The following is a 23,747-nucleotide window of genomic DNA, read 5'->3' on the forward strand; positions in this document are numbered from 1 at the left end:
ACTCCACTGCTCCCAAGTTGGCTGGCTAGCACCCTCTGAATCACCCTCCACTCTATTCTGTTTACCCTCTTTCATGGTTGGACGACTTTCTTGACCAGTGCATCAGTCAACCTCCCTTTCATCATTCAAGTCTTTCCTTAGAATCCATGTCATCTATAGTACCTTTCACAGATAAGCCAACTGTGTGGACAGTGGGGCCAACAGCCATGTTAGGCCCTCAGGAAAAGTGTGGAGGGAGCCTGGCTCCATGCCACTTGAAAGGGCAGGGCCTTGGGTAAAAGGGGCAGGGCCAGGGCAGCCTGCCCTCAGAGTCTCCTGGACCATGCTGCTGAGGCACCCCCTGGCCTTCAGAGCCCTGTGGAGCACCTGGCATGAGGCTCCAGTGATGATTCAGAGGGGACTGCGGCTCTGGAAGATGGAAGTTCCAGGCCTCATGGCAATTGCCACTTTTGTCCCCCTGTCAGTGGCCCTGTGTGTGGGCAAATATGTCTATCTTGAGGAGTAGCTGGTGACTCACGCCCAGCTCTTGCTCACACTGTAGATGGTGTTAGTACCTATGGGTTGGAGGCTGAACAGATGTTATGCAGCAACAGCTGCTTCCACTGGGGAATTCCAAGGGTTGGAGGAAGTGTAGACCTGCAGGTTCCAGTACACTACCACTGGTGCTAAAACACCTTTTAGCCTATCAGTCTGGGTAAGATATTCCAGATCTTTGATCAAGGTGTCCATTTTGGGAGGGTGGGATGGGGGATTATGGTGGCGTGGACCAGAACACTGCTTGTTTCCCTTCTGTTCCCTTCCCAGCTGAGAGTGAGAGGAATGTATGTAAGCTGTGTACTTTTCCCTCATTCCCTAACAGTGAGGGGAAGCAGAAGAAGAGCAAGCAGCTTCCTGATACACACAGCTGTAGCCTCTGCCATTCTGCCCTCCCGAAATGGTGCCCTGGAATGTACCCAATCTTCTCTGGCCGTCTCCAGACTTTAAAATAAGACGTTTAAAACTGGATGTAATGTCATAGCCTTAGTAAACAGAATAAAAGACTCACCCTACTTTACACAGTCAACCTGTTTAGAAATCAGAACAGCCATGTTTGTCCCTATTAATCAGAAGCTAGAGAAAATATAATTGCAAAGTGGAACCAATTTTAATATTTCTGAAGGTGGCCATATTTTGAAAATAAAAAACTGGGGTGTTCTTGCAAACCTGGGGGTTAGGGTCATGCATTAGTCTCACAGAAGGAAAGGGATTTTTAAAAACACCATGGTGGTATCACTACTTCCAACTTCTGACTGAAAACGTACTTATTTCTCAGTGTGGAGGATTTTTTCTTAGCAACTTAGTGCCTGAATGTGCTTATTATGAAACATTGAAAAAGTGACACTGACATTCACTTAGAGAAAAAGAATAACTTTGATCTCAACTACAATCACGTGAGAGACACAAGATGGGTGAGATAATATATTTTATTGTATCGACATCTGTTGGTAAGGGAGACAACAAATGGTGGTACAATAAAGGATATTGTCTCTCATGCACCTTGTCTTTCTTGCGCCATGAACCCAACATGGCTGTAACAAAAATGCAAACAACTAATGAAAGATTTATGTTCATTTGACTTTTCATTCCAACACGTTAGCAAACATTAAACCTCATTTCCACTGTTATTCCTGGTAAGCCAGCAAATTTGGCTTGACACAGCAATGCATCTGAAACATTTTGTAGTAAGAGTAGAAAAAAATGTGCTTTAATTGATTAAATATTTAAGGAGGTGTTTCAGATGTTCCAAAGAAAGTTCCAGGGACCATTTCATAGACTCTACTATGTCACCACACCATGACTTTTAAAACAGAATTATGGAAACCTAGGGATGGACTAGACCTCAAAAAGTCATCTAGGCCAGCCCCCTGCACTGTAGCAGGACGAAGCAAACTCAAACCATCCCTGAAAGATGTTTGTCTAACCTTTTCCTAAAAACCTCCAATGATAGGGATTCCACAACCTCCCTTGAAGCCCAGCCCTGATCTTAATTATCTTTATAGGTGACAAGTTTTTCCTAATATCTAATCTAAATCTGCCTTGTAGCACACGGAGTCCATTATTTCTTATTTTATCCACAATACACACAGAAAACAACTGAACATCCACTGCATCAAGGGATATTATAAAGAGGTTGGACAATGTTCTCAAGTGCTCTCAGTCTTCTTTTCCCAAGACTAAACATGCCCCGTTTTTTTAAACTTTTCCTGACAGGTCGAGTTTTCCAAATCTTTTATTGTTTTCCTCTGTACTCTGCAATTTGTCCACTTCTGGCACTCAGAACTGGACACTGTACTCAAACTGAGGCCTCATGAGTTGTGAGTAAAGCAGAAAAATTGCCTATGTGTCTAACAAAGGTCAGAACCTCTCCTGCCAACATAAACTTCCAGCATGAACAGCACTAGGTCAGCCTAAGTTACGTTGCTCGGTGAAATCCACAGGTCTGAGTGACATGACTTACATCAACTTACGTTGTAGTACAGCCACAGCCTACGTCCCCTTGTGAATCTAGCCCAAAGTGTGTCAGCTCCCAGCCCATAACAAGGGGAAGTATTGGCAGACTGCTGCTGCTAGTGTCTTCCCAGCCCAGGAAGGATTAAACGCCACTCCCAGATCACTTTCAGGCTCCTCCCTCAGGGAACAGTTTATTATTACTAGAAGCAGAACTGTCTGTCTCACACATGTACTACCTGGCACAATGCTGGATGCATGGTGTATGTGAAGTCATGCCACTCAGCAAGCACCGTTTTCAGGAGTGCATGTGAGTTCAGGCTGGCTGGGGTGGAATGGCATTCTGTTCAAAATGGTGTCCCCCATCTAATACTGGACCAAAGCACATCAGGCTTTGTTCCATTACTAGACAGGGGGCAAACTAGCTGAAAAGGGGACTGTCCTGAATATAACTGGATCAGTGCTCTCCCCACACCCAGCTGAGCTATTCTCACACATAGGGTCCAACAATCAAGCAGGGCTGCTGGGTGGCAGCCTTGCAGGCCCTTAAAGGAGCTGACTACCCTGTAACAGGCACTAAATTCAAACCCAGGGACCAATGGGAGAAAATTAAGTCCAGCACCCAGCCTTCTGTAAACCTCCTGATCCTAGTTTTCTCCAGCTCCCCAGCCAGCCCCAATTGCATTATGGAACTAAGATCTAGGTATCCTGCTGGCAATCACATAACAGTGGCAGCCTTGTTTAAACTACCATTACCTGGAGGGCCTCAGTGGGCTTCTAAGTCCTGAGGACTCCTAGAAAAATCCCCGATAGCCTTAGATTCCAAATCCACAATAGCCTTAGATTAAGCTTGGGCTGATGCACTGTATTACTATCAGCCATGCTTATTTACTGAGTGTTGACATGGAACCTATCCTGAAACAAATCCTTCTGCCCAAGGAACTTACAGTCTAACTCAGCCTGGCAACAGAGATCAAACATACAAGACATGCAAGGGGAAGGCTGACACATCCAGTTATTCTTTGTGTTCATGGAAATAGAGATATAGACAGTGGCAGGTAAAATCAGTGCTTCTCTCTCTGGGGCTCTTTACTATTTTATCCTAGTCCTGACCCCTTCCTTCTTTCTGCCTCTCTCCACACTCCACTCTAAATTTTATCCTCCTACTTCCTTCTACCTTCTTCTCTTCAACACACCCTCTTTCACACACACTACACTTCCTGCCAATCACATCCCTGCTTTCTTCATTCCCATGCATCTGTCCCAACTTGGCCACCCTAACCGACTCCGCTGCCTCTTGCCAGACCATCTCAACCAGGCATAAAGCCTCTCTTCTCAGCTACCCCCCACCTCAGAATTCTCTCTCCCTCTTAATGCAAAAATGAAACCCCTCACTTTGAGATCCCATTCTTCCTTCCTACCCAGCTTCCTGCAGAACCTCCCTCAGGCTTAAAACCTTCTCCTTAGGCCCGCCATAAGCCCTTCTCCTCCCCTCATAACTTAACCTCCTTCCAAATCCTGTCAGGCTCACAAAATGCACCCTTCTGCAGGTAAAATCCCTCCAGCCCCAAGGCACCTGCCAATGAGCCTGGAGAATCACAATTAGAGTACCTTGCCTCTGTGCATCTAACGTGAATTAGCATTTCCTGAGACCTCTATTTCCTGCTGCTTCTGCTGTCTGCAGAGGTTTGAGAAACGGGAACATATATCTTCTACACTTGGAATACATGCACATACAGCTCACAAATTAACAGATGGTCTTTGCATAGCCAAAGCATCTTGGTTTCAGTACTGGCCAAAAAGTTTGAATTTAATATTATGTTCTTCCACTTCTGCTAGAAATACTGGAGTTAATCATCAGTCTATTTCTTCATTGTGTTTTTCAGTTTCTTTTTTCACCTTTCCTTTTCTTTCCACTACTATCCACTCAGTGCAACCTTAAGTTTCAAGCACTTTTTTGAGGAGAAAAGCAAACAGATTGAAAAAGAACTTGTAATGAAGTTGCTAAAGAATTCAGACCTCAGCAAGTGAGATACACCAACCTCTTTCCTCTGCTGTTTAGAAAATTGTATTATTACGCATGATAGTGTCATTATCTTTGTTTCCATTATTAATGACATTGGGAAATTGAAATCCCTACTTTGCACCACTCAGACGTGGACAAAACTGAACCAAAATGAGGCAAAGAAAGAAAAGAGAAGAAGCAAAGTGTTTTTTAATTGCACTTACCCAGCGTCTGAGCTGTTGCCACAGAGTAGTGCATCCGTAGTGCCATTTTTTATGAAGTAGTTTTCTGCCACAAAAGGGAAGGAAACATGAATTGACATCCTGCTTTTGTATTTCCAAATTAATACAATCACTGAAAATTATCCATCCAAGCAGCAAATATAGTAATTTATGCAGGGTTGAACATAGGGGTTTGATTGATTTTAACTTTCAGGAAGAAACATACTTCAGTAGAACTACTTGTAAAAACTAAAGTACCTACTTTTAAAGCTTCTTAGATATGCCATCTGCATTTAAAATTCATTAATACAGGTTGGACCTCTGTAGCCCAGCACCCTCAGGACCTGACTGGTCCCCAACGAGGGAATTTGCCAAACCAGAGTAGGTCCCCCAAACTACAGCCAGCCCTGATTCCAGCCCCAACTGGCCCCCCAATACCATCTCCAGCCTCACTGCTGCCAGCTGTGGTCCCCTGCAGCTGGCTCTGCTGCCACTGACCATGGCCCTGGCCTCACTGCAGCCAGCTCTGGCCCCACTGCCACCAGCTCCAGCCTGGAGCTCTCAGGTTCTGCAACATCCATGATCTTACTAGACCACGGATGTCACCAGACCAGAAAATCCCCTTTTTTTTTTAATAGGTAAAACCTGTAGACTTTATTCAACACAATAAAGACAAAATAAAGGTACCAATAACATAATTATAAGGCAACCTTGTAACATCCAAATAGGCAACAAACAAGAAAGTCTAATATTAAAAGAAATAACAATTGAAATGTAAGTTATTATCTATGCTTTCAACATCATACTTTCAAAAATTATAATTGGCAGGGGAAAAAAAGAATGGCTGTACAGAACCAATGAGACCCTGACCTCTGATGGGGATTAAATATTAATAGATGATTTCTAGAAGTAGGTAAAAGTGGATTGAAATGGTTTTCAGCAACGAATAAGCTGTATACCCTACATATCTTACATATCCTGGATCCCAGAAGGTGTTGAGTGTGCAGAGTCTGACAATGATCAAAAAGGTCTCCATTGTTGCCTACGTTTGCTAATGGCTTTAGAAACCAAGAATGCTGACTTGTTACTACTGAGGAATTCTGTGCCAAAAATTAAAATTTCTGTGCATGTTCTTTTAAAATTCTGCATATAAATTGCCCAAATAACACAATATTATCATTCCAGTTTCAATTATTTTGGCAGTTTTTTCCAAATTACCTGTTAGCAAGTACATCTGTAACAATGTAGACAACAAAAAGATTCAGGAAACATTTTTGACAAAAATTCCTTACTAGACCTATGAATACAGACCTCCGAGTAACAATTCATTTCAACTATAATACAGAAGAACATTTCCCACACTGGTCAGAAGCAGTGGAAAGGCCTGGGGGAGTCAGGCAGGGATTGAGGAACACAGCTTCTTCTCTTCTCCATCCATAGCTGAGACTGCTCCTGCCCAGGAGTGATCGCTTTCAGTTCTGACACCACAGCAGCCCCTGATGGGCAAAAGTTGCAACTGCAGCACCACTCCTGCAGAATGTATTTTCTGCAGAGAAAAAAAATTCTGCTTGGAACACGAATTCTGCACATGTACAGTGGTGCAGAATTCTGTCTGGAGTGAAAGCTTATGTAGGCAGCCAATGCAAAGAATGCAGGGCTTAAGCCAGGGTGCAGACATGCTGCTGCATTTCAAATAAGCTACAAGCAATGGTATGCCAGATCTGAATCCTTGTGATCATGAGGTCATCTGCTGGTATTCACAAGCCATTAAAGGATAAATAATGGCACACACTGCTCATACTGTGTTTTTGTACTTTTTCCCCACAGAAGAAGGTTATTGATCCAGAACACTGTAAAGATTTTAAACCTTGTTTGCTACTTATTAACAATCCCTTTAACAGATAGGCCATGTGTACATGGGCACTTAGCACAGTGCTGCTGCCAGCAGCACTATGCTAATGAGGTTTCTAGAAATTGCAACTGGTTGCCCATTTGCAAACTTGTGCAGCTAATTAGCATAGCCACATGAGGTTTCACTGTTGGCAGAGGGAAGTGCTGGCAGTATAGAAGTTGTGTGGACGTGCCTCTGCTACCAAAACCCCCTTATGTTGCCAGTCCCTTATGCTTGAATTTTTTCAGGGATAAAGGACTGGCGATGCGGGGGGCAGGGTTAGTCAGCAGAGGTACGTCCACATGGCCTCTGTATTGCTGGCAGATCCTTCTGCCAAAAGTGAAATCTCCCATGGCTATGCTAATTAGCCATTCAAGTTTGCAAATGGGCAACCATCTGCAATTTCTAGAAACCTCATTATCATAGTGCTGCTGGCAGCAGCGCTATGCTAAGTGCCCGTGTAGACGTGGCCATATTATCCTGGCATATCTCTAGGGTAGTGAGCACACACAAGCAGACCACACGATAAGAGATAATCAGTGTACGGATGGTGTGCACTTTCTGTTAAGGAATGATATCACCATACATAGGTGCTAAACACCATGGAGAAAAGGATATACCATGGAGGTTAACATTTAGATTGTAAGGATAGACAGAACTATTATAATCCTCTACTCTGAGCTCCTGCATAATGCACCCAGTGATGTCTGCACCAAGTCCATCATTTCTAGTTGAGCTAGAGGATATCTTTTAGAAAGATATCCAATCTCAACTTAAAGATTGGAAATGATGGAAAATCTATAAAAAACATTGAAAAATTGCTCCAACAGTTAATTACCCTCTCAGTTAAAAACCTGCACCTTATTTTTAGTCTGAATTTGTCTAGCCTCAGCTTCCCAACTTTGCATCTCATTTCAAATCCTTAGGTGGTGATGAGCAATTACTTCTCAGCACTGCTTGAGTTCTAGCCCCTGAGCTGACTGGAGCTACTGGGGTAAGGTGACCATCTGCCCTTTTGAAGGTGGGACTATCCCTTTTTTAGCAACTTGGATGGCATCCCAACTTTTTTTTAAAAAACAGGCTAACTGTCCTGTATCTTGCAAAGCAGGGACCTTAAAGAGACAGCTCTTTAAGCAGCAGGACCTGTTTTGCCTGTTTAAAGAACTAGCTGGAGAGGCTGGAGGAGATGGGTGGGCTCTTTAAACAGATTATTTTAAACAGGCGGTTGCCAGAACCCCCCGGGGTAATGTGAGGGAGAGGCAGGAGGGGAAAGGTTGTCAGAAGCCAGAGTCAGGCTGCTTCACTGTTTGCTCACACTGCTTGAGAAGGACAGAGTAGGTTGTGCCTCAGATATTCCGCCCCACCCCCCAGACACAGTGCTGGCAGGTCATTGTGTTGAGGTAAGGAGGGCAGGGCCCTATGGCAGGGAATGGGGAGCAGCCACTTGAGGGAAAGGGGGGACAGATGTTGGGAGTTGCATTTAGCTTGGTAGCCCACAGGCAGCAGCAAACAGGAAAGTCTCTGGAGTAAAGGACAGCTTGATCCAGGCCAGGAGTCAGACGGGGCATCACGGGTTTGGAAGAGTCCCATGAAGGGTGGGGAATAGGGCTTAGGAGGGAGCAGAGACAGGAAGAAGAGGACAAGGAAGGTGAATCATGGAGGCAGGCTGGTAGGGCTGGATTAACTCTTTTGGAGGCCAGGGCTGTTAGATTTTTTGGGGCCTCTAGGATCTGGGGTGAACACAAACATAATGGCTTCAAAATATGGGAGGAGGCCAGGCTGGGCCAGAAGACTGTGGTGTGAGATGGGATCGGGGGGCTCCAACTAGGAGTGCAGGCTCTGAGGTAGAGCCTGGGATGAAGGGCTTGGGGTGCAGTAAGATAGGCTCCAGGCTGGGCCCCAGGGGCTTGGAGTGTGGCAGTGGACTCAGCCTGGCTCAGTGACAGATGGGAGGTAAAGCAGGCAAATGCCCTGGACCCCAGGCAATTTAAAAGGGCCTGGGAGCCCCAGATCATTTTAAATTATTCAGGCAGGTGGAACGCCCCCTGGTGTGGGGAGGCTAACCCCCTGCTCCATTCTTTCTGCCTGTGCCTTTCGTCAAAGGCCAGAGCCACAGCCCCCTCCTCCAACCCTCTGCTCTTGAGAGGAGGTGGGAAAAGGTGACATGATGGGAGAAAGAGGGTGGGAGTAGGGAGTTTGGCTGCCCCATTTTGCATAGACGTTAAGGGTTCAGAAGGGAAAGAATTCTTTTGCCAACATAATTCTTTAGGAGTTTTGTGACTCTCTGAAAACTGACTTTCTTTTTTAAATATCTTGTGTTACTTTACTAAGTGATGGATGCCAAATTAAAAACTGGAAGAACATTGCCATAGATCCTGTTGATTTGTTTGACTTTTTCTATTAATGCTGGAATTCCAGATAAGTGATTTCCATCAAGTTTTAGCATTTGTTTGGGAAGGGGTATTTGAACCAATAGGTTTAAGTCCTTATCTTAATCTGGCCCTGCCCTGGGGAATGGAGAAGTTAGCTAGGCCAGGACTCAGAGCAGGGGAGGAAAGGGTGGCCCAAAGGCTGTAACTAGGAAACAAACAGGCATCATAATTTATCTGTTGTAAATCCACAGACTCCAGTGAAATTTAAATGGTGAAGGGTGGAGTGGGGCATAAATTGTCCTAGTAGGTTTTTAGTCTCTTTTTATATTGCTGCTCAAATATCAAATGGTTTACATTGTTCCAGAACTCAGCCCCAGGGCTCCTTCCTACTCCCAGCCTCCTGTCTCCTATCCCTGACTCCTGCCCCCCTGCACACACCCCACAGCCCTGATTTCCAGCAGCTCACACATACACCCCAGTTCCCTGTTCTGGCTCCTGCACCTCTCTCTTACCACCAGCCCTCACACTACCAGCCCACACTCTGAAGGACAGCCAGGTGAGGACAAGGCAGGCACTTCTATGGAGCAATAGCCACTAAATTGTAGGTAAATATTTTTTAATTTTCACCTATTTTTGTTATAATAATGCAGTATATGGTTTAAATGGGTGCTCAGTTAGCTTATTATATTGAATGTTTGTACTGCATAGTTCTAATGGATTGCTATTTAACTCCCTTAACCCCAAGCAATTTTACCAGGTGTCCCATATTTCACAGAGGGAAATATGGTCACCCTACACTGGGGTGCAGTTTCAGTCTCATTTACATTGATGCAACAACCCATGGCTTGATGAAGCAAAAAGCAGAAAGAACAAGAGCACAGGACTGAGAGAGAACTAGGGAGACCGAATGTGTACAAACAAGCCATGGTGTTCAGGATGAGTTTTAAAATCCCCAGAGCTCACATGATCTGTCACCTGCTGTTGACTCGAACATTTACATTCCTAAAACAAACAGGATGCTAAGTCCCAAAGAGCTTTATGAAATGCATTAGGGAGAATTAATAGCGAGGCATTGCCGGTGGAAAGTATCTAAGCAATGGAGGCTAGTCTGCACTGCAAGAATGACAGTTACCATGCGAGGTTTGAATTTGAAGATGAGAGGAATAGCTGACTCCAAGTGGTAACTGAAAGGGGAGAGGTTAAGGGTATTATCACTGAAGAGCAAAACTGCTGAGTTACCATAAGCTTGCACACTGGTCACAGCATCACTCAAAGGAAGTTGGGTGTGGTCTTATGTCTAAAGGTAATCTAAGCAGCACACCATAGGCAGTAGCATGTAGGGTATGTTTTGCTACATGCTTCAGGGCTTGCCTTCAGTTATCCACAGAGCAACATTTTAGAGAGCAATCTCCTGGGGTTTGATTTAACTGGTCTCATAAGGACTGTGGCTGGAGCCCCATTGACCTCAGTACTCCACCAGGTTGCAAGAAGTAAGGGAAGTCAACGGGAGATGCTGCAGAAATTTGATCTAAGGTATGTTGACCCAATCTATGTTATTCTTGTAGCTGGGGTTGCTTATCTTAGGTTGACGTTGTCTGGCAGTGTAGACCTGCCTTCCTGAAAGATAGGCTCCACCCACAGTCCAGTGTGTAACTACACGCTGCAGTGAAAGACTGGCAGAAGGGAGGAAGTGGGGAAAGCCTCTTGCAGCTTCCCATTGGTAGACTCTGTCCCGGGGGTGATAAAAGCTCTGGCAGCTCCCTGAAGCAGGAAAAGGCTCCGGCTGTGGGGAGGTAGCATAGACAGTGGAGACGCTTCTTGGATATATAGAGAACCATATAGGTTACAGACCTCCATGGAGCTGGTATATGTCTACTCTACTTACCTTAAGCAAAACCTCACCAGCTCCATTGCACTTTATAGCTGTGCTAAGGATGGGCATAGACATGTACTGTACATACCATCATAAATTCTGTGCAGTGCAGACATCCACTGTGTGTTGGGGAAACAGAGATCATTGAAATGCCACCATCACTGTTGTTTAAAGAACAGAAGCCTTCCATAGCACTACGGACAATCCTCCACTGCACCCTCATGTCACAGCTGTACCTCACATTACGGTAACATTTATAGCTACAGTCAATTCAACACATTTTATCTCTCGGAGATATTAAGCTGTCAAAGCAAGGACTGATATCCTGTTTAGAGATGGGTATCGAGACTACCTTTCATAGAACACTAGAACTGACAGGGACTTTAAGAGGTCATTGAATCCAGTTCCCTGCCCTCTTGACAGGACCAAATACCATCTAGATCATCCCCAAAAGGTGTCTTTGTAACCTACTCTTAAATATCTCCAGCGATGGAGATTCCAAAACTTCTTACATAACTTATTCCAGTCTTTAACCACCCCAACAGTTGGGAAGTTTTTCCTAATGTCCAACCTAAACCTCTGCTGCTGCAGTTTAGCTCCTTGCTCCTTGTCTTATCCTCAGAGGCCAAGGAGAACAATTTTTCTCCCTCATCCTTGTAACCCTCTTGTAACACTCCCTGAGGTACAGTAAGGTCTCACAGTACACGAATCCATAGTATGCAACCCCGATCTTACATGGCTGACCCCTGATTCATACTTTATACAGTAAACCCTCCAGATACGCCCAGGTGTGGGGTGGGGAGGAGATCCCCCTGTCAAAGGGAAACAGAGCTGGCAGCGGTCAGCTTTTCTCTTGAGTGCCAGCAGGGTGTGGTGGGGCAATGGGGGGACTCCAGCTGCTGCCACGCACCCTGGCTCCAACTACCACCTCATGCCCCAGCTCCAGCCTCTGCCATATGCCTCGGCTCCAGCCTCCACTGAAGCCACCTGCTGCAACTACCAACACATGCCCTGGCTCCAGCTACTGCCACGCTCCCTGGACCCAGATCCCCATGGCCCCAGCTCCAACCCCCACAAACCCAGCTCAACTCCACTCCCCCCTGTCCCCTCCTGCAGCCCTAACCCACTCCAGGCTTAACCCCCTCTTCCCCCCCCACACCCAAACCCACTGTCCAAGCCCCTGACTTAAGTGAATTTCGGGGTACATGAGGGTTGCGTGGAACACAACCCTCACGTATCTTGGGGAATTACTGTACTTGAAAACCACTATCGCGTCCCCACTAAATCTTCTCATCTCTACACTAAACAAACACAGTTTTTTCAGTCTTTCCTCAGAGCTCATGTTCTGTAGACCTTTAATTATTCTTATTGCTCTTCTCTGGACCTTTTCCAATTTCTCCACATCTTTCTTGAAATGTGGTGCCCAGAATTGAACATAATACTACAATTGTGGCCTAATGAGTGCCAAGTAGAGCAGAAGAATGACTTCTCGTATCTTGCTTACAATATTCCTGTTAATACATCTTAGAATCATGTTACAGCATCACACTGTTGACTCATATTAGCTTGTGGTCCACTATGACCCCTAAGTCCCATTCTGCAGTACTCCTTCCTAGACAGTCGCTTCCCATCCTATATGTATGAAACTGACTGTTTTTTCCTAAGTGGAGTACTTTCTCCAGTTTGTCCAGATCATTCTGAATTATGAGCTTATCCTTCAAAGCAGTTCCAACCACCCCAGCTTGGTATCATCGGCAAACTTAATAAGCATACTCTCTATGCAAATAAATCGTTGATGAAGATATTGAATAGAACTGGACTCCGAACAGAACCCTGCGGAACCCCACTTGTTATGCCTGTCCAGCATGACTACGAACCATTCATAACTACTCTCTAAGAATGGTTATCCAGCCAGTTATGCACCCACCTCATAGTAGCCCCATCTAAGTTGTATTTGTTTAGTATATTGATAAGACGACCATGTGAGACTTTGTCAAATGCCTTATTAAAGTCTGGATATACCACATCCACCACCTCTCCCTTATCCACAAGACTTGTTATCCTGTCAAAAAAGTTATCATATTGGTGTGGCATGATTTGTTCTTTACAAATCCATGCTGGCTGTTACCTATCACCTTATTTTCATCCAGTTGTTTGCAGATGAATACCTCAATCATTTATTCCATTATCTTTCCCGGCACAGAAGTTAAATTGACTGGTCTGTAGTTCCCTGGGTTGTTCTTTTTTCCCTTTTTATAGATGGGCACAATGTTTGCCCTTTTCCAGTCTACTGGAATCTCTCCCGACTTCCAGGACTTTTCAAAGATGATAGCTAAAGGTTCAGAAACCTCCTTTATCAGCTCTGTAAACATTGTAGGATGCACTTCATCGGGCCCTGGTGACTTGAAGACGTCTCATTTTTCTAAGTAATTTTTAGCTTGTTCTTTATGTTTTTTATCCTCTAAATCTACCCCCTTCCCAGTGGCATGCATTATGCTAGGCATTTCTCCATCAGCCTTCTTGGTGAAGACCAAAACAAAGAAGTTGTACAGAACTTCTGTCATTTCCAAGTTTCCTGACATTGTTTCTCCCTCCTCACTGAGCAGTGGGCCTACCCTGTCCTTAGTCTTCCTCTTGCTTCTAATATATTTATAGAATGACTTCTTGTTACCCTTTATGTCTCTAGGTAATTTGAGCTCATTCTGTGCCTTGGCCTTTCTAATCTTGCCCCTGCATACACACACTGTTTGTTTATAAACATCTTTTGTAATTTCTCCTACTTTCCACTTTTTATATGACTCCCCTTTTTGATTTTGGGATCATGCAAGATCTCCTGGCTAAGCCAAGGTGGTCTTTTACCATACTTTCTGGCTTTCCTATGCAGCAATATAGTGTGCCTTTGGGCCCTTAATAATGTCCCTTTGAAAAACTGCCAACTCTCCTCAGTTGTTTTTTCTCTTAATCTTGCTTCCCATGGAACCTCACCTACCAGCTCTCTGAGTTTACCAAAATTTGCTATCCTGAAATTCATTGTCTCTGTTTTGTTCTCCCTTTCACTATTGCTTGGAATCATGAACTCTATGTTGTCATGTATCGGAGGGGTAGCTGTGTTAGTCTGGACCTGTAACAGCAACAAAGGATCCTGTGGCACCTTATAAACTAACAGAAAAGTTTTGAGCATGAACTTCTGTGCTCACGAAAGCTCATGTTCAAAACTTTTCTGTTAGTCTGTAAGGTGCCACAGGACCCTTTGTTGCTATGTTGTCATGGTTATTTTCTCCCAAGCTGTCTTCCACTTTCAAATTTTCAACAAGTTCCTCCCTATTTGTTAAAATCAAATCTAGAACTGCTTCCCCCCCAGTAGCTTTTTCCACCTTCTGAAATAAAAAATTGTCATCCATGCAGTCCAAAAACTTTCTGGATATTCCGTGCCTCGCTGTGTTAGTTTGCCAACATATGTCCAGATAGCTGAAGTCCCCCAGCGCCACCAAGTCCTGTGTTTTGGATAATTTTGTTAATTGTTTACAGAAGGTCTCATCCACCTCTTCTACTTGGCTAGGTGGGCTGTAGTAGACCCCTATCATGACATTACCCTTGTTTTTACCCTTTTTAACTTAACCCAGAGACTCTCAACATGTCTGTTTCCTGCATCCACCTCCACATCAGTCCAGATATTCACATTTTTGATATATAAGACAACACCTCCTTCCTGTTTCCCATGCTGATCCTTCCTGAGTAAGTTTTACCTTTCTATACTAATATTTCAATCACACGTATTATCCCACCAAGTTTCTGTAATACCAGTTATATCATAGTTGGGTTTATTTATTAGGGTTTCAAGTTCTTCCTGCTTATTACCCAGGCGTCTTTCATTTGTATATAGGCATCTAAGATACTGATTTGCTTTGCCCCCCCGTTCTGCCTAGTTCCTCTTTTTTCTCTGCTATTATAGCCCATAATCCCTCCCAGGTCTCCAGATTTTTTACTTATCTGTGCGCTTTGGTCACCTGTCCCCATCAAACCTCACTAGGTTAGCTAGTCTCAATCCAAATACATCCTTCCTGTTCCCTGAAAGGTGAATGCAAACCCCGCTTAGCAGTCTTTCAAGGAACAGCATCCCATGATTGAGGAAACCAAAACGCTCCTGGTGACACCATACTCGCAGCCAGGCATTAGCCTCCACAATGTACCTGTCTCTTCTAGGGCCCCCACCCTGGACAGGAAGGACTAAGGAGAACAGCACCTGTACTCCCAACTACTTCACCCATACTCCCAGAGCCTGTAGTCATGCTTGATCTGCTCAGGGTCACACCTTGCAGTATCATTCATGCCCACATGGATGAGTAGCGTGGGATAGTAGTCAGTAGGTCGGATAATCCTCAACAACACCTCTGCAACGTCTTGGATATGGGCTCCTGGCAATCAGCATACCTCCCAGGATGCCATGCCAGGGTGACAGATGGGTGTCTCTGTCCCCCTCAGAAGAGAGTCTCCTACCATCACTATCCTATGTTTCTTTCTCAGAGTGGTGGCAGCAGACCTCCCAGCCTTGGGGATACAAGGCGTCTCTGATTCAGCTGTAGGGGGTGATTCCTTATCTCCTGTATCTCCCATATCCAGAACGGCATAATGGTTTCCCAGTATGACAGTGGGAGGATTGGGAGCAGGAGTTGAGCACTGCCTGCTGCCAGAAGTGACCATCTGCGAGTGTCCCGCCTGAGCCATCTCCACCTCCACTGATGGTGTGTCAGCAATCTTTTGTGGTGGGACAACTATCTTAACCTCAGCTGTCTCCGCATGAATACTGTCCAGGCATTGCTCATGGAGCCTAATACTCCTAAATGTAGCTACCTCTTCCTATAGCTCCACCACCTGCTTCCTGAGAGCTTTTATCAGAAGGCACCTTCCACATTGGATGGTCTCCCCAGCCTGGACTTCAGTAGGCAGGAATAGCAAGTCACAGTCCCTGCAAAACCACACCACGGTCTGGGTAGAGGCATCCATGGTTAGAAGGTCTGTCTGACTACAGGCGCAGGTGGAGGAGACAGAAACAGTGCTGGCACACGTGTTGTGGATCTTCCTACCATACTGGAACCCCTCTGTCAAACTCCCTCTTAAAACTGACCTGTCTGCAGCTGTCTGCCTGCTTCTCTCCCCCAGTCACTCCGACTCTGGCTTTTAAAGCCTGCAAACCTCAGTCAGGCCTACCCCTTATTAGTCACACAGGGGAAGGCTGATCCTGAGACTGATCAAAGGCGACCAAGGGATCAAAAAGATTCCAACCCTCCCAGGCACATGATCCCAACTGCCACAGTAACTGAAATGGAAATCACCTGCAATCAGAAATCAAAATGTAAATAGTCAGGCATACTCGGCATGGTAGTCTGGGATATAGTTTTTTGTATAATAGTTCTAGACAATGCAAAAATGCAACTAGCTCCCCTCTGAACTCCTCCTCCAAACTCCCTTCTCAAAACTCCCTCCTGTTTGCAATCACCTGTTTCCCAAGCTCCCCTGGTCGCTTACAAGCAGGCTTTATAGGCTCTGGCCTTCCTGATTGGTAGTCCCACCCCCTGGCCATGGCTCGACCATTGAGCAGAGAGTTCTAGATTTCAAACCCTAACTGGCAGCCTCAGCACACGTTCTTCCAAACAAACAAACAAACACACACAGCTCTGCAAATGGATCTCCAAACACACATACAAACAAAGAGACAAACAAGCCCAGTACACAGCTGTAAGTAACCAAACACAAATACACACACTCCAGACAACAATGTATCCCGAGGACATGTGATCTGATCTTTCACCTAGAAAGCACCCTTCTCAAAACTCCCTCCTGTATGCAATCACCTGTTCACCCTGCAATCACCTGGCCCCAGCTCAACAGAAAGTTATATGAATTATTTACTTTGATGGTGCCAGATTACTTTCCCTGGTTTTCAAAAATACCAAACATCCTCATTTAATACTCAGTACTTAGAAATTACACAGGCTAAGCACTCATTTTCAACGAGATTACAGTGCAAATGTATTTGCATGTATACCATCATTCAGACACACAAACATATTTTACAACAATAGGGATGGCCAGAAAAAAGGAATTCAAAGAAAACAAAATAAAACAAAAAAAATGGTGACCAGTTATACATAACATGAACCAATCTTATATAAGAATGTCAGAATGGCCATCCTGGGTCAGCCCCCTGGTCCAACAAGCCCTGTACCCGGTAGGCTGTGCCAGATGCATCAGAGGAAATGAACAAAACAGGGAATGGATCAGTCAATAATTGCTCTGTCATCCAGTCCCAGCTTCTGAAAGTCAGATGGGGTAAGAATGCCTAGAGCACAGGATTAGGTTTCTGATTATCTTGGCTACAATACCCATCTAAGGAAGTGAAGAAACAGATTGACAGAGCCAGACGGGTACCCAGAAGCCACCTGCTACAAGACAGGCCTCGCAAGGAAAACAAGAGAACGCGACTGGCCATCAGCTAAAGCCTCTCCAACGCATCGTCAGTGACCTGCAACCCCTCCTGGACAATGATCCTTCACTCTCACAGACCTTGGGAAGCAGGTCTGTCCTTGCCTACAGACAGCCTGCCAACCTTAAACAAATTCTCACCAGCCACTATAGACCACAACACAGTAACTCTAAACTTGGAACCAATCCCCGCAACAAACCTCGCTGCCCACTCTGCTCATATATCTACACCAGCGATATCATCACAGGACCTAACATCAACCATACCATCAGGGGCTCTTTCACCTGCACATCTACTAATATAATATATGCCATCATGTGGCATCAATGCCCCACTGCAATTTATATTGGCCAAACTGCACAGTCTCTAAGTGAAAGAATAAATGGATATAAATCCGACTTCAGGAACGGTAACATACATAAACCTTTAGGAGAACATGTAATCTCCCTGGACTCTCAGTAACAGATTTAAAAGCAGCAGTCCTACGACAAAAAAATTTCAAAAATAAAATGGACAGAGAAATCTCTGAGCTGCAATTCATTTGCAAATTTAACTCCATCAACCAAGGATTAAATAGAGACTGGGAGTAGTTAGCCCCTTACAGAAGCAGTTTCCCTGCTCTGGAAGTTCACACCTCCACGTTAGAATCTCACACTGGGCCACATACCCCCTGACTGATCTGACTTGTTTTTTCTCCTATCTTGATGTATATTACTGAAAATGGGACATTTCCACCCTGACGGAATAGACCTTGTCAGCTCTGGCCCTCCCTTTTACTGGGACCCCCCCACTCTTCAAATACTCCTCTGAACCCCACCCCACTTATGCATCTGACAAAGTAGGTCTTTGCCCATGAAAGCTTATGCTCTAAAATATCTGTTAGTCTATAAAGTGCCACAGGACTTCTTGTTGTTCTCCAAGATACAGACTAACACGGCTACCTCTCTGATACTTGGCTAAATAGGCACTGATCCACATATTCTCCACAAAAATTAACTATATATATTTTTAAATCACACTTTCAGTTTTGGTCTTCACAACTTCCACTGGAAATGAGTTCCATAGACTGACTGTGCTTTCTGTGAAAAAAATACTTTCTGTTATTAGTTTCAACCTGCTGTCTACTCACTTCATTGGTTGACCACTGGTTCATGTAATATGTGAAGGAGTAAACAGCATTTCCTTACCCACTTTCTCCACACCATAGACCGCTATCATGTCCCCCACAGCCATCCCTTTTCAAAGCTGAATTACACCAGCCTTTTAAACCTTTCCTCATAGGGAAGCTGTTCCACACCCCTCACTGTTTTTGTTGCCCTTCTCTGCATCATTTCCAATTCTAATGTGTATTTGTTGAGATAAGGCAATGAAAACAGCAGGCAGTATTCAAGATATGAGCATATCATTGATTCAGATGGTGGCATTATATTTTCTGACTTATCAATCCTTTTCATGACAGTTCCTAAAACTCTGTTGGCTTTTTGACTGCTGCTGCTCACCGAGTAGATGTTTTCAGAGATCCCTCCTTCATGACACCACAGTCTTCTTTTGAGTGGTAACAGCGAATTTAGAATCCATTGTTTTGTTTGTATAGTTGAAATTATATTCTCCAACGTGCATTACCTGGTACTGAACAACCATGAATTTCAGCTGCCATTTTGTTGTCCCATCATCCAGTTTTATAAGATCCTTTTGTAAATCTTTGTAGTCTTTGGATTCAATTATCTTGAGTAACTGAATTGTCCTGCAAATTTTGGCACCCCTCTGTTCACAACCTTTGCCAGATGACTTATGAGTATATTGAACAGCACAGATCCCAGTAAAAATCTTTGGTCTGTCCACTACTTACCTCTCTTTAGAGTGAAAACTGAGTATTTATTCCTGCTGTTTGTTTCCTACCTTAACCCCAAGAGAAGGTGGTCCCCTGAGAAGGCCTGTCACATTGAAGGAGATTCCCCCACAGGGACCATATGGAGCTGAGAGAGAGCACAAGTCCTCTGAGTCAATGATAGCTTCCCTGCAATGATCTCATCCTCCTTAAGCGTTCCTTTAGAACCTTGATCATCAAAGCAGCCCCACTGATTGAGAAGCTTCCTTATCCACTTTTAAAAATTTCTGCTTGTTTTTATATCTTTTGAAAAATATTTGGCCTACTTAACTATGCTTCCACAGTGGAGTTGCAAGAGTTTGCTCTTCTTTCTATTTTCCCCACTCAGAGGAGATTGTTTTCCCATTGCCCTCTTGCCAGTAATGGCCTCTTTTACTCTAATGTTTAGCCAGGACGGGTTTCTTTGGTACTCCCTATCACCACAAGAATGATCAATTTAATTACACTGTCCTTCTCTGTTGCTGAGTGGTTCAGCTATATTCACCTCTTGAATCAGATCCTACGTTTAGGATAAAATCAGTTCTACCTTTTGTTACAATACTGCACTTGCCATTCAGTGAGCATCCCAAAGCCAATGGGTCAGAACTGGGTTCCTAGGGCTTCATTTTCAGAGGTGCTTAATAGATGCAAAGTCCAATGAAATGAATTTGTGCTACAGGTGCTCAGTAAGTCTGAAAGTGAGGCAAACAGCCTTATAGTTCAGGTGACTGGCTTATCAGGCTGTTCCAATCGAGGATATACGAACACACGCTTATGTCACTGGAGAATGGCCATGTCTCTAAGCTATTCTTCTTACCAAGTTTTCCCTCCTAACAGAGGCATTGGGTGAGATGGTGTTGACGGGCACTCAGAAGTCTTTTGAAGCAACAGAGAGCTTATAAAGCAGAACAGCATGACCGTGCAGGGAAGGAATGCTTGCTTTTCCCATCACAGGCAAGCGACTTCATACCAACCTCTGTACAAAAAAGATGAAAGGCCAGCTCCAGCTCTGAATTACGCCTACATCAGTCTGAAATAACTCAGCCCAGTGGTGTTCTGGGTTGACACAGGTGTAACTAAGCTAAGAATACAACCTACTGTAGGCCACAATTATTAAAATTGGAGAGGTTTTTTTCTCTTCATGGTTTACTGATGAGGATTCAGTGTCCTATTTGTATGCAGCCATAAACCAATAACTGTCACCTTATTTTGTTGTCTGAGTCCTTAATAAGAATCATCTTTCTTTCCCTCTGCTGTGGGCTACTAATAGCTGCATCCACTGCCAGAAAGAAATGTGATAAGATGGAATAAATTCCAAAAGAAAGCACCACTGCTGGCTGGAAGAAAGGTACACTCCCTTAGGCTCCATGAGTTCCCAGCATCTGACCTGCACCATCTCCAGTAAAACACAAGAGAATGATGTGCATCCTCATCTTGTTTACACTGTGTTCAGCTGTAAAATCTCTCATAGACCCTTTTTGTGGGAGAAGGATTGGGCCCATGCAGGCCCACTGACAGGAGGGAGGGTAAGGGAAAGAGGGTAGTTGCCCCATTGCCCAGCATTTCAAAGGGACCCGGAGCTCCAATTGCTGCCACTGCTACTTTGGCAGCAGCAGTGGCTGGAGCTCCAGGCCCCTTTAAAGAGCCACGGAAGTGCTACTCTGTCGCTCTGCATGGCTGTGGCAGGGACAGTGCCACAGTCCTGGTGGCACTAAGGGCTGACAGCCCCAGGCCCTGCTCTTTCCACCCTGGGATCCACACCTTCTGGGAATACAGAGCTGGGCCCTCCTTTCACCTTGCCCTGGGACCCACGGTGACTGCTGGCCCCTCTGGGCCCCTGGTGAGCTCAGCAATAATACTAAAGAACAGGGAGTGTTGCAAATCATGTGGGCTGCCTCACCCTTCTCAGAGTTTGGGTCTCTCAGAAATTAGACATTGAGAGAAGCTACCAGGTCTCCAGGTGCATTTTATTCAACATATTCATAAGTGACCTGGAGAAAGAGATAAACAATGAGATGGCAAACTTTGCAGAAGATACAAAACTGCTCAAGATAGTCCAAAGCAGACTGTGAAGAGCTTCAGAAAGGAGCTAACAAAACTAGGTATCTAGGCAACAAAGTGGCAGAAGAATTTTAATGTTGATAAGTGAAAAGGAATGCATATTGGAAAACATAATCTGAACTACATGCATAAAATGATGGGGACTTAATTAGTTATTACCGCCCGAGAGATCTTGGGGTCATTGTGAATAGTTCTCTGAAAACACCCACTCAATGTGGCAGCTGCCATCAAAAAGCAAACAAAATATTAGCCATCATAAAGAAAGGGATAGAGAATAAGACAGAGAACATCTTTTTGCCTCTTTATAAATCCATGGTACACCCACTTCTTGAAAATATGTGTGCAGGTGTGGTTGCATCATCTTAAAAAAGATATCTTGCCACTGGAAAAAGTTCAGGAAAGAGCAACAAAAATGATTAGTAGTATGGAACAGTGCCATATGAAGAGAGATGAATAAGATGGGGACTTTCCAGCTTGGAAGCAGATGACGGGTGGGTGGGGGAAATATAATAGAGGTCTATAAAATCATGACTGGTGTGGAAAAAGGGAATAAAGAAAAGTTATTTAGTCCTTCCCATAACAAAAACTAGGGGTCACCAACATTATGTCTACACAGCAAAGTTATTTTGAAATAAACAGCCATTATTTTGAAATAACTTTGCTAGCATCTATACAACATAACAGTTATTTTGAAACTATTTCAAAATAGCGGTTGACTTATTTCGAAATAGGTAAACCTCACTGCATGAGGAATCGCACCTCTTTCGAAACAGCTCAGGTGCTGTTAAGACAGGGAATCGAGCCTATTGCAAAATAAGCCACAGTGCATTCAACGTCTTTATTTTGAAATAGGCTCTATTGTCTGTAGACCCTGTATTTTGAAATAGTTAATTGCTATTCAGAAATGCATTTTCTCTGTAGCAGCATTATTTCAAAATAAGCTATTCTGGAATATCTCATTTTGGAATAATGCTGCTGTGTAGACATGTCCCAAATGAAATTAATAGGTAACAGGTTTAAAACTAATAAAAGGAAGTATTTCTTCACACGCCACACAGTCAACCTGAGCAACTCCTTTCCAGAGGATGTTATGCAGTCCAAGACTATAACAGGGAATGGATACATTCACAGAGGAAAGGTCCATCCATGGCTATTAACCAGGTTAGGCAGGAAAGTTGTCCTTACCCTCTGTTGGTTGGAAGCTGAGAATGGGTGACAGCTGATGAATCACTTGATGATCACCTGTTCTATTCATTCTCTCTGGGGCACCTGGCATTGACCACTGTTAAATGATGGGATCCTGGGCTAGATGGACCTTTGGTATGACCCAGTCTGGACGTTCTTAAGTTCCTGCCAAAGCAGGACAGGACCTATTTAGTAGCATTTCTGTAAATCAAATTTTGAATGCTAAAAGTGACAGTGTTTCTGTTGTTTCCTTTGAAAGACTCTTTATTCAGCATAGATTTTTCCTGCTCGTCACCTCACATGTTCTTTTTATGTTAATTTCACCCACTACTCTTAGTCAGACACTTTCATTTACTGTCCTAAATTGTTCCATTCTCTCTTTCCTATTTCCATTCTTGCTCAGACTGTTAAAACATCCCATCTTGCCCTTAGTTGTTGCTTAACCAGCTGTCAACATTTTACTTTTAAATTTGTCTATATCCCTGCTTATTATAGGATGAACTATCAGCAAAACCAACTGCTAAGTTAGGCTAATGTTTTCCATTCTAAGCCAATTTTCAATTGTTGGTCATTTTGCCAGTCTTTAATTATTTGGGTTAAAATTTTCCATCCTGGGTTATTGCTTCAGGCAGAATATTTTGGAAAGTATCAATCAGAACAGTTCAGTTATTTCCAAGAACAAGGTTAGGGGAAAATAGGTTGCTTTGCCAATGTTTATATCTTTGTTTTTTTTTTCCATAATATCCCTCAGATGAGTACATAAATGCCAGTGAACAAATATCTACAAAGCTTTTATTCTTTTATTGTATATATTAAATACAAAGATTCACCATATTAAAATTGCATTAAAAGAACATTAAGCTTGCAAAGTGAGGAATTGCACCAATTATTGTTGTCAATATTTAAGCAAAACCTCAGCTAGGAACAGGACCTAGCTCTCTTGGGTCCGTAACCAGTGTCAATCACAAAAAAAAAAAGTTTTTTTGTTTTTTTTCCCCTCGCACTCTTCTACCTTAATCACTGTCCATAGTGCACACTTGAATAAGGCAGAGCACCTCTAGAGGAAACTGATTTGTAACACATGATTCAGCCACAACCTTTGTTGTTGCACTTCCTGATTTTTCAAGTGCTTGACTTTTCAGCTTGAAAGTTCATCACAGAGAGCTTTATAATTTTATTTTGTAGGATTTTTTAAGATAGACTAGCGAAAAATCAAAAATCCCAGCATGTCACCCATACTGACTGCTCAGCCCAAGTCACCAGCAGAGCCTGGAGTCCAGACATTTAAAACTCTAGCATGG

General features: G+C 43.9%; 1 protein-coding gene across 14 annotated transcripts in view; it reads right to left on the reverse strand.

Annotated features, from left to right (window-relative positions):
* Positions 1-23,747, reverse strand: part of LOC142008137 (sodium channel protein type 5 subunit alpha-like) — a 351,358-nt gene that overhangs the window by 213,185 nt on the left and 114,426 nt on the right. For all 14 annotated transcript variants that reach the window (XM_074985128.1, XM_074985135.1, XM_074985134.1 and 11 more), the window contains one exon: positions 4,717-4,780. In XM_074985128.1, the coding sequence (XP_074841229.1) occupies positions 4,717-4,780 (64 nt within the window). The remainder of the gene's footprint in view (positions 1-4,716; positions 4,781-23,747) is intronic.

Source organism: Carettochelys insculpta, chromosome 2 (genome assembly GCF_033958435.1).
Source record: "Carettochelys insculpta isolate YL-2023 chromosome 2, ASM3395843v1, whole genome shotgun sequence".
Classification (NCBI taxonomy): domain Eukaryota; kingdom Metazoa; phylum Chordata; order Testudines; family Carettochelyidae; genus Carettochelys; species Carettochelys insculpta.